Source organism: Monodelphis domestica, chromosome 2, assembly GCF_027887165.1.
Source record: "Monodelphis domestica isolate mMonDom1 chromosome 2, mMonDom1.pri, whole genome shotgun sequence".
NCBI lineage: Eukaryota > Metazoa > Chordata > Mammalia > Didelphimorphia > Didelphidae > Monodelphis > Monodelphis domestica.
The window spans coordinates 374,686,742-374,703,036 of NC_077228.1; the positions used below are offsets into that span (position 1 = coordinate 374,686,742).

Here is a 16,295-nt window from a genome sequence, read left to right on the forward strand (position 1 = left end):
ACAATGTCAAAATCGGAGTGCTATTAGCAAAATCTAAAGGTTTCACACAACTACAAAATACTTTCCACACAATTAAAACTAGATCTAAATAATTGGAGAAACATTAATTGCTCATGGGTAGGATGAGCTAACATAATAAAAATGACAATCCTATCCAAACTAGTTTACTTATTTAGTACCACACCCATCAAACTACCAAGAAAGTTTTTTCCTGAATTAGAAAAAAAACATAACAAAGTTCATTTGGAAGAACAAAAGATCAAGAATATCAAGGGAAATAATGTTTTCATTATTTCATTATATATATTCAAAATGTGAAGGAAAGTGGCTTAGCAGTACGAAATCTTAAACTGTATTATAAAGCAGTGGTCATCAAAACAATTTGGTACTGGCTACGAGACAGAAGGTAGGATCAGTGGAATATACTTGGGGTAAGTGACCTCAGGAAGACAGTCTATGATAAACCCAAAGATCCCAGCTTTTGGGACAAAAATCCACTATTTGACAAAAACTGCTGGGAAAATTGGAAAACAGTATGGGAGAGATTAGGTTTAAATCAACATCTCACACCCTACACCAAGATAAACTCAGAATGGGTCAATGACTTGAATATAAAGAAGGAAACTATAACTAAATTAGGTGAACATAGAATATTGTACATGTTAGATCTTTGGGAAAGGAAAGATTTTAAGACCAAGCAAGAGTTAGAAAAAGTTACAAAATGTAAAATAAATAATTTTGATTACATTAATAAGTTACATAAAAAGCGTTTGTACAAACAAAACCAATGCAACCAAAATCAGAAGGGAAGTGAAAAAGCTTTATAACAAAAACCTCTGACAAAGGTCTAATCACTCAAATTTAGAAGGAGCTAAATCAATTATACAAAAAATCAAGCCATTCTCCAATTGATAAATGGGCAAGAGACATGAATAGGCAATTTTCAGATAAAGAAATCAAAACTATTAATAAGCACATGAAAGTGTTCTTAATTTCATAATCAGAGAGAAGCAAATCAAAACAACTCTGAGGTACCACCTCATACTTAGCAGATTGGTTAACATGACAACAAAGGAAAGGAATCAATGTTGGAGGGGATGTGGCAAAATTTTGTGAATTGATCCAACCATTCTGGATGGCAATTTGGAACTATGCCCAAAGGGCACTAAAAGACTGCCTGCCCTTTTATCCAACCATAGCACTGCTGGGTTTATACCCCAAAGAGATAAGGAAAATGACCTGTACAAGAATATTCATAGCTGCACTCTTTGTGGTGGCAAAAAATTGGAAAATGAGGGGATGTCCTTCGATTGGGGAATGGTTGACCAAATTGTGGTAAATGTTGGTGATGGAATACTATTGTGCTCAAAAGAATAATAAACTGGAGGAATTCCATTTGAACTGGAATGACCTCCAGGATGCAGAGTGAAAGGAAGAGAACCAAGAGAACATTATACACAGATACTGACATGCTGTGGTACAATCGAACATAATGGACTTTACTAGCAGCAATGCAATGATCCAGGACAATTCTGAGAGACCTATGAGAAAGAACACCTTCCACATTCAGAGGAAGAATTGTGGGAATAGAAACACAGAAGAAAAACAACTGCTTGATCACATGGGTTGATGGGGATATGACTAGGGATATAGACTCTAAATGATCACACTAGTGCAAATATCAATAATATAGAAATAGTTCTTGATCAATGACACCTGTAAAACCCAGTGGAATTGTGTGATGGCTATGGGAGGGAGATGGGGATAGGGGAGGGAAAGAACATGAATCTTTTAACCATGGAAAAATATTGTAAATTAATTAATTAAATAAAAATTTCTAAAACTTAAAAAAATATAAAGGTTTCAGAAGATATTTCAGAAAAAACAAGGGGAAAGAAGGGGGACAACCTCCAACAACAAAGGGATAAAGAGAAAAAACACTGTAATTACAAAGGTAATCTCCTATAACTATTAAAAAGGAAGTATAAATAAATGAAGCCCATAAGCTTATTAATATAACATAAAGGAATTTTCCTTAGTGTGATTTTAAAAAATTATATTTATATTTGAAATTATAAGAATAAAAAAGTAAGGTAGAATTTTAGGAATATAGTAGTATTAGAACAATCTTGGGGTTACTTTCTCCCCACTCCTTGTAATAATGAGTCCCTAAAGAGGAAAAGTCTCAGTAATAATAGGAAAATGAAAAGCCTACCACATGGTAATTATTACAGGAAAAAATAATCAAGAAGCTTGCCATTTCTGGTGATCCTATGATGCTCTTGGCCCCATTAATCCCCCCACTTTCTCATAACTCACATGCTAGCCTGTGGAAGCCTGTGACTGTTGCTACTTCCAAAATTTTTTGTATTGGGTTTTAGAGCTAAACTACGATACTGAGATTAGGAAGTAAGGCTCCCTATGAATCAGACCAGTCTGAAATACAAGAAGGAGGTGGCTGTGCAGGAATATGATAATTGAGGAACAAGAAAATGCAGCCCTAGTTACAAACTAATATGCTACAGATGGAAACTGGGAATTAATTTAAGGAATGGAGGAATAGTAGGAAAGAAATTCTGGGTAGGACTTCTGGGGGTGGAGCCAAGATGGAGGAGTAACTAGAGTAGCAGCACCATTTCACCATGAAAATCCTCTCCATCCAAGATTAAAATATCTCCACAAAGTGAATACAGGAGTGAAAGAACCAACAAGGAGACAGAATGAAACAACTTTTTTTTTTAAAAATCCTTACCTTCCATCGTGGAGTCAATTAATGCTGTGTATTGGCTCCAAGGCAGAAAAGTGGTAAGGGCTAGGCAATGGGGGTCAAGTGACTTGCCCAGGATCACACAGCTGGGAAGTGGCTGAGGCAAGATTTGAACCTAGGACCTCCAGTCTCTAGGCCTGGCTCTCAATCCACTGAGCTACCCAGCTGCCCCTGAAACAACTTTTAAGAAAAGAAAAAACCCTAAAGGTAGGCAGAGACCAACTGGAGAACTGAGGTGAGAGGGGAGCAGAGCTAGCAGGAAGCATAGTAGCCAGTGAGGAACAAGCCAAGAGTAAACCACAACCACCCCACCCCTATGCCACATCAGCTTTCACAGGTTTCAAACTTAAATTCTAGCTAACAGTCAGACCCTGAGAGCCTTGTTGGGCAAATAGTGGATCAAGCCAACCCATACCCCTTGAAATTTCAAACCTGTAGAGAAGTTCAGAATCCTAGCCCAGAGTAATCTGGGACAACAGGGCTGATCCATGTGGGCCCAGAATGAAGCCAGGAATCCAAGTCTGGGTTTGGGATGAGGACATAATCCATGGTTTTGGGTGAGGACACAGTTCTCAGGGAGAGGCCACCACCCAGATATTTTTACCCAAAACTAAGGGTAAAGCTCCAGGACAGGGCAATTAGGGATATACCCGATTCAATCAAGAACACCTTGAAAGCTGTAGCAGTCCGCCCCCTAGCCATGGGCAAGGGGAAAACAGTCAGTCTTGAACATGCTTAGTACTGCTCATGGCTGGGAAGGCCTCTGACCCTTGACCCCAGCTTCTCCCAGGTTAGGCGGGAAAACAGGTTTCTTTGTTCTCCCCTGGTTAAGAGAAACCACACCTATGCCTTGTCATTAACCAATGAGAATCATCCCTATGTACTGTGTATATTTGCATATCAAAAACTATTTAGCCCAGCAAGCTCCGCCTTCTCGCTCTCTCTTCTCTTTCAGGCTACCTGATGGCTGTCCTTGCAGGAGCTTGGCCTTTGGCCAAGCTCCATCTTTAATCTTTCTCTATTCACCTCTCTGACCTGTGTGGTATGGATCTCAGGACTGGAAAAGCCTACGCAATGGTCCTTTGATCAGAGCTTAGCTGTGGCTCATTGATAATTAATAAAGACTCATTCTGACCACCTCATATCTCTAATAGGACTCCGTCACTCGCCTCGTGGTATCAAAACTTCTATCCTGTCTCTATCTTCCTACCTTGTGGCTTCTCTCCCCTCTGAGAGAGCTACAAAAGCAAAAGCCTAAGCCTGGGGCTAGAATTTGATCAGCCCTTGACCTGATCAAGTTCAGACTGAGATCAAAAGCTTACACTCAAACTTGAAGAAAATCTTTAAGCTATCAGCATCTCAAGGGTCAATTGAATCAGCAGGAGGAGGGGGCTCTCAGAGCTCTCAGCCCTCAGACCATCTGGTAAATTAGTAACAACCCACAAAATAAGCTGAAAATAACATCAAGGAAGAATTGAAGTTTAAGAGGATATTCCAACTACCCAGAAAACATGCCTGCCTATAATTAGATAGGAAAAACAAGCAAACAAAAAAAAGCACCTAACTCTACAGAATTTTTATGGTGACAAAGAGCATGGTATAGACATAGAAGGGGACAGATAAAGCAAAGAAAACACACACAAAGACCAAAAGAAAAATATGGATTGGACACAGAGTCTGGAGAAGCTAAAACAAATTTCAATAACCAATTCAGAGAGGCAAAGGAAAAGTGGGGAAGAGAAATGAAAGAGATGTAAGGAGAATGGAAAGTGATGCAAGGAGAAAGGAAAGTGATGCAAGAAAAAATGGACCAAGTGAAAAAGGAGAACCAAAAACTGACAGAAGAAAACCATATTTTAAAATAAGAATTGACCATATATAAATTATGATTTCATGAGAAATCAAGAAGCAATAAAGCAGAATCAAAGGAATGGCAACAAACAAACAGAGGAAAACATGAAATATCCTATTGGAAAAAAACCAAACAAACAAATGACCTAGAAAATAGATCTAGGAGAGGCAATTTGAGAATTTTTGGACTACCTGAAAGCCATGATGAAGAAAAAACCCTGGACATCATATTATAAGAAATTATCAAAGCTAACTGCCTAGAGATCCTCAAACAAGAAAATAAAATGGAAATTGAAATAATTCACATATGGCCTCCAGAAAAAAATCCTCAGTTGACAACTTCCAGGAATTTAATAGCTAAATTCAAGAGTCACCAAGTAAAGGAAAAAATGCTTCAAACAGCCAAAAATAAACCATTCGAATACTATGGAGCTACAGTTAGGACCATACAGGATCTAGCAGTTTCTACATTAAAGCATCTAAAGGCATGGAATATGGTATTCAAGAAGGCAAAAGATTTGGGTTTATAACCCAGAATCACCTATCCAGCAAAACTGAGTATATTCTTTTAGGGGCAAAATGGTCATTTAATAAGTTAGAAGATTTCCAAACATTCCTGAGGAATAAGCCAGACCTAAGCAAAAAATCTGAAGTTGAAACACAAGACACAAGAGATGCCCAAAAGGCAAATAAAAAGAGAAAATTTAAGAGATTCATTAAGGTTAAAATGTTTATATGTCTACATGGAAAGAGGATTTCTGTAATACTCAAAAATTACTCTTAGTAGTAGAGAAGATAGATGGAATTTACTCAGAAAGAGGGTGGAGAAGTAAACTGATTATGATATGATGTATATGTAAATGTGATGATATGGAATGATATGTATGTATGATATGATATGTATGCATATGAATGACATGTAAAAAATCAAACAAGGGATGAAAGTGAGGGTTGCAAGAAAAGGGAAGGGAGAGATAGAATGGGGTAAATTATATAACATAAAGAGGCATGAAAAATCAATACAGAGAGGGGAGAAAAAGGGTGGTGAATGCAATATTTAAACTTTACTCTCACTTTAACTGGCTCAGAGAGGGGGGAATGAGTATACTCAGTGGTTTAGAGATTTCTATCATCCTACAGAAAAGTAGAAGGGGCACAAGACAAGGAAAGGGAGTGGTAACTGAAGGGAGGGGGAAGTTGGGGACATGACAAAAAGCAAAATACTGGTGAGGAGGAACAGAATGAAAGGGAATAGAGCAGGATCTAAAGGGGAGAATACTATGGAAGGCAACATATAGTTAGTAATCAAAACACTCAATGTGAATGGGATGAACTCACCCATTAAATGGAGGTGGAAAGCAGAGTGGATTAAAAACTAGAATCCCACTATATGTTTTTTTTACAAGAAATACATTTGAGATAGGGTGACATACACAGATTCTAGGTAAAAGGCTGGAGCAGAATTTATTATGCATCATCTGAAGTAAAAAAAAGCATGAGTAGCAATCATGATACCAGACAAAGCCAAAGTAGAAATTGATCTGATTAAAAGAGATAAGAAAATTATATTTTGCTAAAAGGGACTATAAACAATAAAATAATATCATTACTGTTAAAGGGAAATTAGCAGGAATAAGAGCAATGCTACAAACTAGGAGCAGAAAATCCTTCCAAGGATTTGCAAGGGCAAGATTCCAGAACTCTGGAGAAGTAACAGGCAATTTCTTTTTCTGAGAGAGACAGTTAAGCATCCAGGAGGAGTTTCTGTCTGGTTCTTCTGGGGTGAACCTAGAGAGCTAGATATTCTCTCTCCTGTGTCTTTCCTTGTGGTTCAGCCTATTCCTATGAATCCTGTTCATGTTGAGAGTGATTTTCAACAGAGGTACTCAAGACTCCAGAGGACAACTGTCAGTGAGACCCTTCCTTTGAACCCTGTTTCTGCTACCTTCAGTTTCTTCCCACTTTATATATTAACTAAGGGGGTTTAATTTAACTAATTGTAGGAAGTAGATTTGTAGGTAGAGAAATATTAGATAGTGTGAATTAACAACTTGATTTGGGGTTGAGATAGATCATCCCAATTCCCTTCCCTTCTTTCTCTTACCTTAAAAAAACCTATTATTTTAGCTATATTTATATGTTATTTCAGTATAGTTATTTCATTACTAAATATTTATGCACCAAATAGTATAGTATATAGATTTCCAAAGAAAAACTTAAAGTTGCTCAAGGAGGAAATAGATAGCAAGACCATACTAGTGGGGGAATCTCAACCTTCCCCTTTCAGAACAATATAAATCAAACCCAAAAATAAATAAGAAAGAAGTAATGGAAGTAAATGAAATGCTAGAAAAATTAGTAAATAGGTATCTGGAGAAAACTGAACTGGGGTAAAAAGGAATATACCTTCTCAGCAGTATATGGTACATCTACAAATATTAAACATGTATTAGGGAATAGAAATATTGCAAACAAATGCAGAAAAGCAGAAATAATAAATGCTACTTTTTCAGATCATAATGTGATAATAATTATAATTAACAAGGGTCCATGGGAAAGAAATTTTAAAACTAATTGAAAATGAAATAATCTAATTCTTCAAAACTGGTGGGTCAAAGAAGAAATAATAGAAACATTATGAACTTCATTAAAGAGAATGACAGTGATAAGACATCATATAAAAACCTATGGGTTATAGCCAAAGCAATACTCAGGGGAAATTTTATATTGCTGAGTGCCTATACCAACAAAATAGAGAGGGAGGAGATCAATGAATTGACTTGCAACTTAAAAAATTAGAAAAAGAACAAATTAACTCCCCCCAGATGAAAACTAAATTGGAAATTCTGAAAACTAAAGGAGAAATTAATAAAATTGAAAGTAAAAGAACTACTGAACTAATAAGATTAGGATCTGGTACTTTGAAAAAACAAATAAAACAGATAAAGTACTGGTTAATCTAATAAAAAAAGAAGAAAATCAAATCAATAATATCAAAGATGAAAAGGGTGATCTCACCTCTAATGAAGAAGAAATTAAAGTAATTATTAAGATCTATTTTGCTCAGTTATGTGACAATAAATACAACAATCTAGGTGAAATGGATAAATATTTTTTTTAAATTGCCTAGATTAACAAAAGAGGAAATAGAATACTTAAAATAATCCTATCTCAGAAAAAGAAATTGAAGAAGCTATCAAGGAACTTCCTAAGAAAAATTCTCCAAGGCCAGATAGATTCACAAATGAAATCTATCAAACATTTAAAGAACAACTAATCCCCAAACTATACAAATTATATGACAAAAATAAGCAAAGGAGGAGTTTTACCAGATTTCTTTTATGACACAAATATGGCACTGATCCAAAGCCAGGTAGACCAAAAAGAAAGAAAGAAAACTATAGATCAATCTCCTTAATGAATACAGATGCAGAAATATTAAATAGAATACTAGCAAAAAGACTCCAGCAAGTGATCATAAGGATTATTCACTATGATCAGGTGGGATTTATACCAGGAATGCAAGGATGATTTAATATTAGGAAAACCATCCACATAATCCATATCATTAATAAAACCAACAGAAATCACAGGATTATCTCAATAGATGCAGAAAAAGTCTTTGACAAAATACAACACCCATTCCGATTCAAAACACTATAAAGTAAATATTTAGGAATCTATCTGCCAAGATAAACAAAGGAATCATATGAACACAACCACAAAACACTTTTCACACAATTAAAACTAAATCTAAATAATTGGAAAAATAGTAATTGCTCTTGGGTAGGATGAGCTAATGTAATAAAAATGACAATCCTACCCAAATTAATCTACTTATTCAGTGCCATACCTATCAGACTATCAAAAAACTTTCTTATAGAATTAGAAAAAAATTATAACAAAATTCATCTGCAAGAACAAAAGATCAAGGACATCAAGGGAAACAATGAAAATAATGTGAAGTTTGGGGGCCTAGCAATCCCAGATCTTAAACTGTACTATAAAGCAGTGGTCATCAAAACAATATGGTACTATGTAAGAGACAGAAGGGTGGATTAATAGAATAGACTAGGGGTAAATGACCTCAGTAAGCTAGTGTTTAATATACCCAAAGATCTCAGCTTTTGTGACAAAAATCCACTATTTGACAAAAACTACTGGGAAAATTGGAAAACAGTATGGGAAAAATTAGGTTTAGATCAACATCTTACATCCTATATCAAAATCAATTAAAAATTGGTAAATGACTTAAATATAAAGAGTGAAACCATAAATAAATTAGGTGAACATAGGATTGTATGCCTGTCAGATCTGTGGGAAAGGAAGGATCAAGCATGAGATGGAGAACATTGCAAAATGTAAAATGAATCACTTTGACTATATAAAATTAAAAAGGGTTTGTACAAACATTCATCAGCTGGAGCAGCAGAGCACTATTGCTGGAATCACAAGAAGCAGAGAGACATTCCAGAGATCCCTTGGCAAAGAGTACAAGGCATGCTGGTATGAGACTCATGGAAACCTTCAGAGAGAAAAATCCTATAATTCAGAATGACAAATGATTCTGGGTATTTACACTGGGTGAAACATTGGAATAGATGATTACTCACTCAAGGATTTCTATTTCTATTGTTAAATACATTTTTATTCATGTTATGCCTTAAAAAAAGAAAAAAAAATCTTTTGCAAAGGACTTTTAGGGATGCCCTTCTCAGTTGTGTCCTGGGATACCCATAATGACCTCATCAAGCTGAACTCCTGAGATAAAAATGGGGACTGAAGAGTCATTTTCAGAGGAGAAAAAAAAGTTCAAATAGTAGAGCTGGTAACGTTAGAGAGTAGATTCAATTACAGTGGTTATTTGGAGTCATCCAGAAGTGATATCCCAACTCATCACTCTTACCTTCTGAGGCACACAGACCTTCTCCAACCCTAGTAGGTCTGAGAAAACAAATGCAAAATACTAAGCTATGGGCAACACAACTCTGGGCCATTAGAAGAGAAAGGATTAGCGGTAAGATACAGATTTTTTGGCAAGACCATCATAGGAAAAACTAGCAGAGTGGTTGATATTGATAAAAAATTGACTAAAAAAGATAAATAATCCTCCAAAGAAAAGATCAGTCTCAGTAAATAAAGATTTCAAAAGAAAGTAAATTGAGTCAAAATTCTCTGACCTGAGGAAGGTGAAAACATCACAATAAATTCCTAAATGACAAACTGAAATAATCTTTGGAATAGTCAAGAAAAATAATCAAAGAATAGTGTGAGAACAGGAGCAACATAAGACCAAAAATTAGAGCTCTTAAGAAATCATGAATTATAAAGAGATGTTAGAGAATTTAGAACCCCCCTGAGATACTTCATAATATCTTATCATCTGAAAAAGAGAATAATAGGACTGAAATATAAAAATACGAAGATAAGCAAAAGTTTTCAAAAAAGCAAAATAAGAATCCTGGAACCACCTGAAAATTCTACTGGTTTACTACTAAAATATTCAGAGTATAGGACACAAAGAATTTATGAATTATGGATCTTAAAGAAAATATACTAAAAATAAAATATAAATATCATATTTTGAAAAACCCCACATGCCGCAAAATATCAAAGGTAAATAGCAAAGTATAGATTCTAAGTCTATATGATTCCAACCCAAAGAAATTCCAAGTTTAACTCAGCAGGAAATAATCAGCTTTCAGAACTACAACATCAAAACCAAATTTTGCAGGCAGGAAGAGGAAAAAAAATTTTCAAAGTCCAAGAAGGCAATCAAAATAATATAGGATTAATCCTTGATTATAAGAAATCAAAGGGAAAATGGAATGAAATCTACACAAGAATAAAGGAGATCAGATGATTCTCTAAAATAATATATGATATATAAGATGTATAACATATAAAATTACAAAGCTGAGACTAAAAATTTAGTACTAGAAAAGGGCAAGAACATAGAGTAGGAAAAACATTTTTTATCCATGTGATTTCTTTTAAAAGAATCAACTTGTATCATCTACATGACAACAAAAAGGCAAACAATATCAGTAGGGAAAGGAATTTAAAGAATGAAAAATAATGGGAAAAATTAGGAAGATAGAGGTTGGAAGAAGCAAAATTAATACTTAAGTGGTGAAAAGTCTCATTTCTTTATTTGTAAATAAATATTACAGGTGGTGGAGCAATAGAGATGAAGGCTTTCAGATGGCTAGATCAGAGGTGGAAACAAGGATCCCAGATAATGATTGGTCAAGACTCAAGAGGAGAGGGTAGACTGAAAGCTTTTAATCTCTTCCTCTGCTTTTGAGTTGGTTGTAGAGTAAGGATAGAAGAACTTTAAGGTAGTTGATATTACTTTTTCTTAACTTTATGTTGAGGCTAAGGGGGGTTGTGAGACTTGTTCAGGGTTAGGCAGTAAGAATAATTATTTGAGGAAGGATCTGAATTCAAGTCTTCCCAACCAAGACAGAAGTCTTGATTCTATTTCTTTAAGCACTATACTACCTAGCTGCTCAAGTAGGTTCAGCACTCCTTGACCCGGATCTCTGAGTCACTCCTGTTGATTTAGTCTTGCATTTCTCTTCTCCCTTTTTGAATTTTGACATCTGAAACACCTATTCTGATGCACCAAATGACCAGAGATTTCCCATTTGAAGAATAGACAATGGCAAAACTGGTAAGACCAGTTCAGAGAAGCCTGCTCTTGCCTGTTGACCCCTGGAAGGACGCAGAATTCATGTATCTGCCTATTTGCACCACTCTCTCCTCTTAGTTTTGAGTTAATCTCCTCTTCTTCTAGTTTATCATTGAATTGGACAAATGTTTGTGGATGAAAAACAACCTCATTGGAACGTACTATTTGAATAAATTGCCTTCCTTCTCTCAATTCTGCTGTAGACTGTAAAACAAAAATGGAACCTAATTTCATCCTGTTTACACTGAATAAACTGTTAAAGCTAAATTAAACTCTGGTCTTCAATTTCCATAGAGTTTATGAATATTTACTTGAATAAGAGAAGGCAGACAGATAGAGAGAGGAAGCCAAGTGAACACTCCTCCTCATGGCTCTCTTTCTCAGCCAATGCCCTTCTCACTGAGTGCCCCAGTGAATAGAGAGAGCCCACTTCCTGAAGCCCCTCTTTTATATCTTCTCCTTTACCCCCAGATCTTAACCTGATCCTCTCTGGGTCAATGTGCCTAGGTCACTCTCCCATGACCCATGCTGGAGTGCAGGGAAGCAGGTCAGACCTAGATGCGTGATCCTGGGAGGGGGTTCCCTTCACACACACACAGAGCCCTCCTGCTTACTGCTCTTTTCAATTGCATGTGACTGTAAAGTGTTTTGGTCAACATGCAATTTGGGACTTTCCAGATGTATTCCATCAGTCTATTGAAATGCTGCAGGATACTGCTTATTGGCCATATAGTATGAAAATGTTAGAAAAGGTGGCGCTGCTGCCAGCAAACAAGCTTCCTTGGAGTGTCCATAAATTTCTTTTCCTTTCATTGTGTCCGCTCACTTTCTTTAACCTCTAGTCTTGCTGATCTGCAGGTGGGTGAGGTTCTTCTTGGGTTCTCAAGGAATCCAGGCTGAGAAGTTCCCCAAACCATGTGACATCTTTGTTTAGCTTTAAGTAATAAAATGGAAATAAGAAAAAATATTTAAAAATTTAAATTACCGTATTGGGTCTTTAAGCCACCATTCACTAAGATAGATATCCATTATTTCTGGTGGTAATGCTTCACCATCCATGAGGCTTGTTTTAATTGCTTCTTCCTCATCAGTTAATGCAAGTTCTTTTCTCTGAAACCAAATCCAGACAAATAGGGAAAAACCTGATAAACCCACATTAATGAAGAGTAAATAAAATTTTAAGAAGGCTCCTATTTCTCGCAAGCCATTGTCATACTTGGGCTTGTGAAAATGTTGAAAAATTTGATTGACTTTGTGCCAATATTCAATATGGCCAAAATCTACAAAGTAGCTATGGCTTGCATCGTTGCAAAGTTGTGATTATAATTTATTTTCAAACCTTTACTTTCTATCTTAGAATTGATACTATGTGTAAGTTCCAAGGTAGAAGAACAGTAATGGCAAGACAATTGGAGTTAAGTTGAGAGTCATGCAACTGGGAAATGTCAGAGGCCAGATTTGAACCCAGGTCCTCCTGATTTCAGGCCTGGTGCTCTATCTATCATAGTACTTAGCTTCCCCTCATGACTATAAATTATGACTATAAATGATTAGCATCAGTTCTTTTGACAAATGGCTGGTGTAACATGTTTCATTTTTTAAAAAATTAATTTGTTTAGTCAATTTAGAACATTATTCCTTGGTTACAATAATCACATTATTTCCCTCCCTCCCCTCCATCCACCCTTTCTGCAGCCGACATGCAATTTCATTGGGTATTACATGTGTCCTTGATCAGAACCTATTTCCATGTTGTTGTTTGCACTAGGATGATCATTTAGGCTCTACATCCCTGGCCATATCCCCTCGACCCATGTAATCAGCAGTTGTTTTTCTTCTGTGTTTCTGCTCTCACAGTTTTTCCTCTGAATATGGATAGTGTTTTTTCTCATAGATCGCTCTGGGTTATTCAGGATCACTGCATTGTTACTAATGGAGAAGTTCATTGCATTCGATTGTACCACAGTGTATCAGTCTCTATGTACAATTGTAACTTGTTTCATAATGTGATCACCTTATAAATTTATGTGCCCAATGGAATCAAATATGTGAGATTTTACTGTCTTCCAAGGTAGTCAGTTTTAGGTCTATGTAAATGTTTTTCTGAGTGAAATTGTAAATCTTGCAAATAGACACAGACCTGGAGCCAATTAAAAACAGACCATTTAAAATAATATTATTTAATTTTTAAACCCTTATCTTGTGTCTTGGAATCAATACTAAATATTGGGTCCAAGGCACAAGAGTGGCAAGGGCTAGGCAATGGAGGTTAAGTGACTTATCCAGAGTCACCCAGCTAGGACATGTTTGAATCCAGATTTGAACTCAGGATATCTTGTCTCCAAGCAGGGCTATCTATCTATCCATTGAGTTACTTGGCTGCCCCTACTTATAGTTCCGAATGAATGATTTGTAATGGCAATTGATCACATGCAGAAATAGGTTATGTGGGTCTTGGCATACTACAAAAAAACAGAATATCATTATTCAGAGATCTTATAGTCTATGAACAAGAGGGCTGAACTAATATGATCCTATCTCCCATAGAGTCCCTGACAAAAGACAGCAAACAGTCTTAAACTAGTCAGGATAAATTATGTTAACTTTAACTGTAATTATGTTTTCATTGGTATTTAAAATTCCCTCTGGTTGAGTCAGTATGTGTGCACCTCAAAATGTAAGCTGTGTGTCATGATCATTTTCAGCCAGATGAAAAGTTATTATGAAATATCAAATATCCTTTTTCACTCTGTGTAAGCTCAAGAAACAGTTAGTTGCAAGTCACAGATTTGTTGGTCATCTTTAAACTTTACGTATTACAATACCGGTCTTTTTTTTTCTTCATCAAGTGTAACATTCGCCTGTGCTGCAATTTCTTCTAGTTCCTGTCTGGCAGCAGTTTCATCCTCAATTTCTTCATCATATTCAGGTCCAACTTTCCTCTCAGTCTTGACCATAATTTTTTCTTGGAGAAATTCTTCATACTGAATGTGAAATATGCCCAATTTTTCAGCTAACCACCGACCACAGACAGTCTTGCCAGCTCCGCGGGGACCCATAAGGCATATCCTCAATGGAGGAGCCTGGCAAAGCAAGAAATGGATGGAAAAATAGAATTTTAGAAAAATTTTGAAATATGATATGCTTCTATGAACATTTCTTCATAAATTGTTCTTGTCTGATATTTATGGGGTGCTGATAATGAATGCTTTGGGTCTCCATATTTTAAGAGGGACATAAGGACAAAGTAAAGATGTATAGAAAAATTATGAAGATAATTAAAATGTTTAAAGTTGAAAAAGATAAGAAAAGATGATTAGAACTGAGCTCAATTTGACTGAAGAACCCAAAGGACCTTTTGCCATTCTCTAAATAATATATGCTTTCCTATTTCTGCATCTTTTCTCTTAATTTCCTCTTCTCAAAGAATGCCCTTTTTACCTGAGCTCCATCTGTTTAAATCTTATCCATCCGTCAAGGCCAAATATCAGATGCCACCTCTTCGGGGAGACTTTCCCAGAGTCTCCAAACTTGAGATTTATTTTTTCCTCTGATCTTTCATAGCATTTATACTTTTCTAATAGCATAGGGCACATTATGTCTGATCTTAAGGTTAGCTGTGCACTGCCTTACCTCTTCTACTGGATTATGATATTCTTGGAGGCAGGAAATATTTCATTTACCTTTGTAAGGTCCTTAGTGTCTAGTCAAGAATTTTGCTTATAATAGTCAATAAATATTTGTGAAAGGGATGAAGTAAAATAGGAAAGAAAGAAGAAAGTAGTGGAGGGAGTGATAAGACTGGCAATTTAGAAATAATTTTAATGTATATTCAAGAGTATTATGGAGTAGCTCGGTGGCTCAGTGGATAGAGACCTAGGCCTTGAGTCAGGAGGACCTGAGTTCAAATCTGACCACAGACACTTCTTCACTCTGTGACCCTGGACAAGTCACTTGACCCCACTTGCCTAGCCCTTGCCTTGTCTTAAAGTTGTTACTAAAACAGAAAGTAAGGATTGGAAAAAATTATTACACAGAAAAAGGAAACCAGCCGTTTGCTATCTCCACTAAAGAAAAAAATTAGGATGAAACTGTCTTGTGATCAGTTGTTATCTATAAGGAAAAATCTTGAATTCTTTAAAAAGGATGCTGCAGAAATAAAGCACACTTACCTGGAAAACACATTTCTAGACAGTTAAAACATGTGAAATATAGCCATAAATGCAGAAGGGGATGGAGTGGGGGCAAGAGGGGGGACCAATAACCCTTGAACAGATGGGAACAATGAGCTGCCAGAAAGCCATGTGCCTCTTTATAAGAGGTCTTCAGTCATATGAAGCCAGTAAAATGAGACAGTAGATTAAAAGTCTGCAGCTACATGGACAGGAGGAAGAATGGGCAGCTCTCAGCAGAGGCTGTAGACAAGGAGTTAAGTGTAAGGTAAAAAGCATCACCACAGAATGACATAATGCAATGACTAATACTCATAATGGACACCCAGAGTCATCAAAAAGAGATTAAATTATGTTTAGTAAGCTGCTAAATTAAATTAAATTGTTTTTAGTAAGCTCTCTCTCTTTCTCTCTCTCTCCCCCTTGCAACCTTCAACTGCTATCATAGAACTGATATAACTATCAGTCCCAAGGCAGAAGAGTAGTAAGGACTAGGCAACAGGGGTTAAGTGACTTGCCTAGGGATAGAGCCAGGAAGTATCTGAGGTCAAATTTGAACCCAGGACCTCCTGACTTCAGATCTGGCACTCTATCCACTGAGCCACCAAGCTGCTTCCCACCCCTTTTAAAGAAAGCCTCTGACACATGTAGGTTGTGTGAATTAGTTTTAATTGCTTAATAATCTCTCATGTGCTCTATGGGTAACTCTCAAATTAGAAGCTATAGAAAAGGTGTCGACCTGCATTGGCAAAGGCAGTTTCCTCATTTAGGGGTTCTTTATATCAGTGAAATCACAGGTCCATTGATTCCA

The 16,295-nt window shown here is 36.3% G+C and overlaps 1 protein-coding gene across 3 annotated transcripts in view; it reads right to left on the reverse strand.

Annotated features, from left to right (window-relative positions):
• AK9 (adenylate kinase 9) overlaps positions 1-16,295 on the reverse strand; it is a 163,224-nt gene that overhangs the window by 47,153 nt on the left and 99,776 nt on the right. For all 3 annotated transcript variants that reach the window (XM_007484428.3, XM_056818661.1, XM_056818662.1), the window contains 2 exons: positions 14,138-14,395; positions 12,298-12,422 (listed from right to left, as the gene is read on the reverse strand). In XM_007484428.3, coding sequence (XP_007484490.2) covers positions 12,298-12,422; positions 14,138-14,395 — 383 coding nt within the window. The remainder of the gene's footprint in view (positions 1-12,297; positions 12,423-14,137; positions 14,396-16,295) is intronic.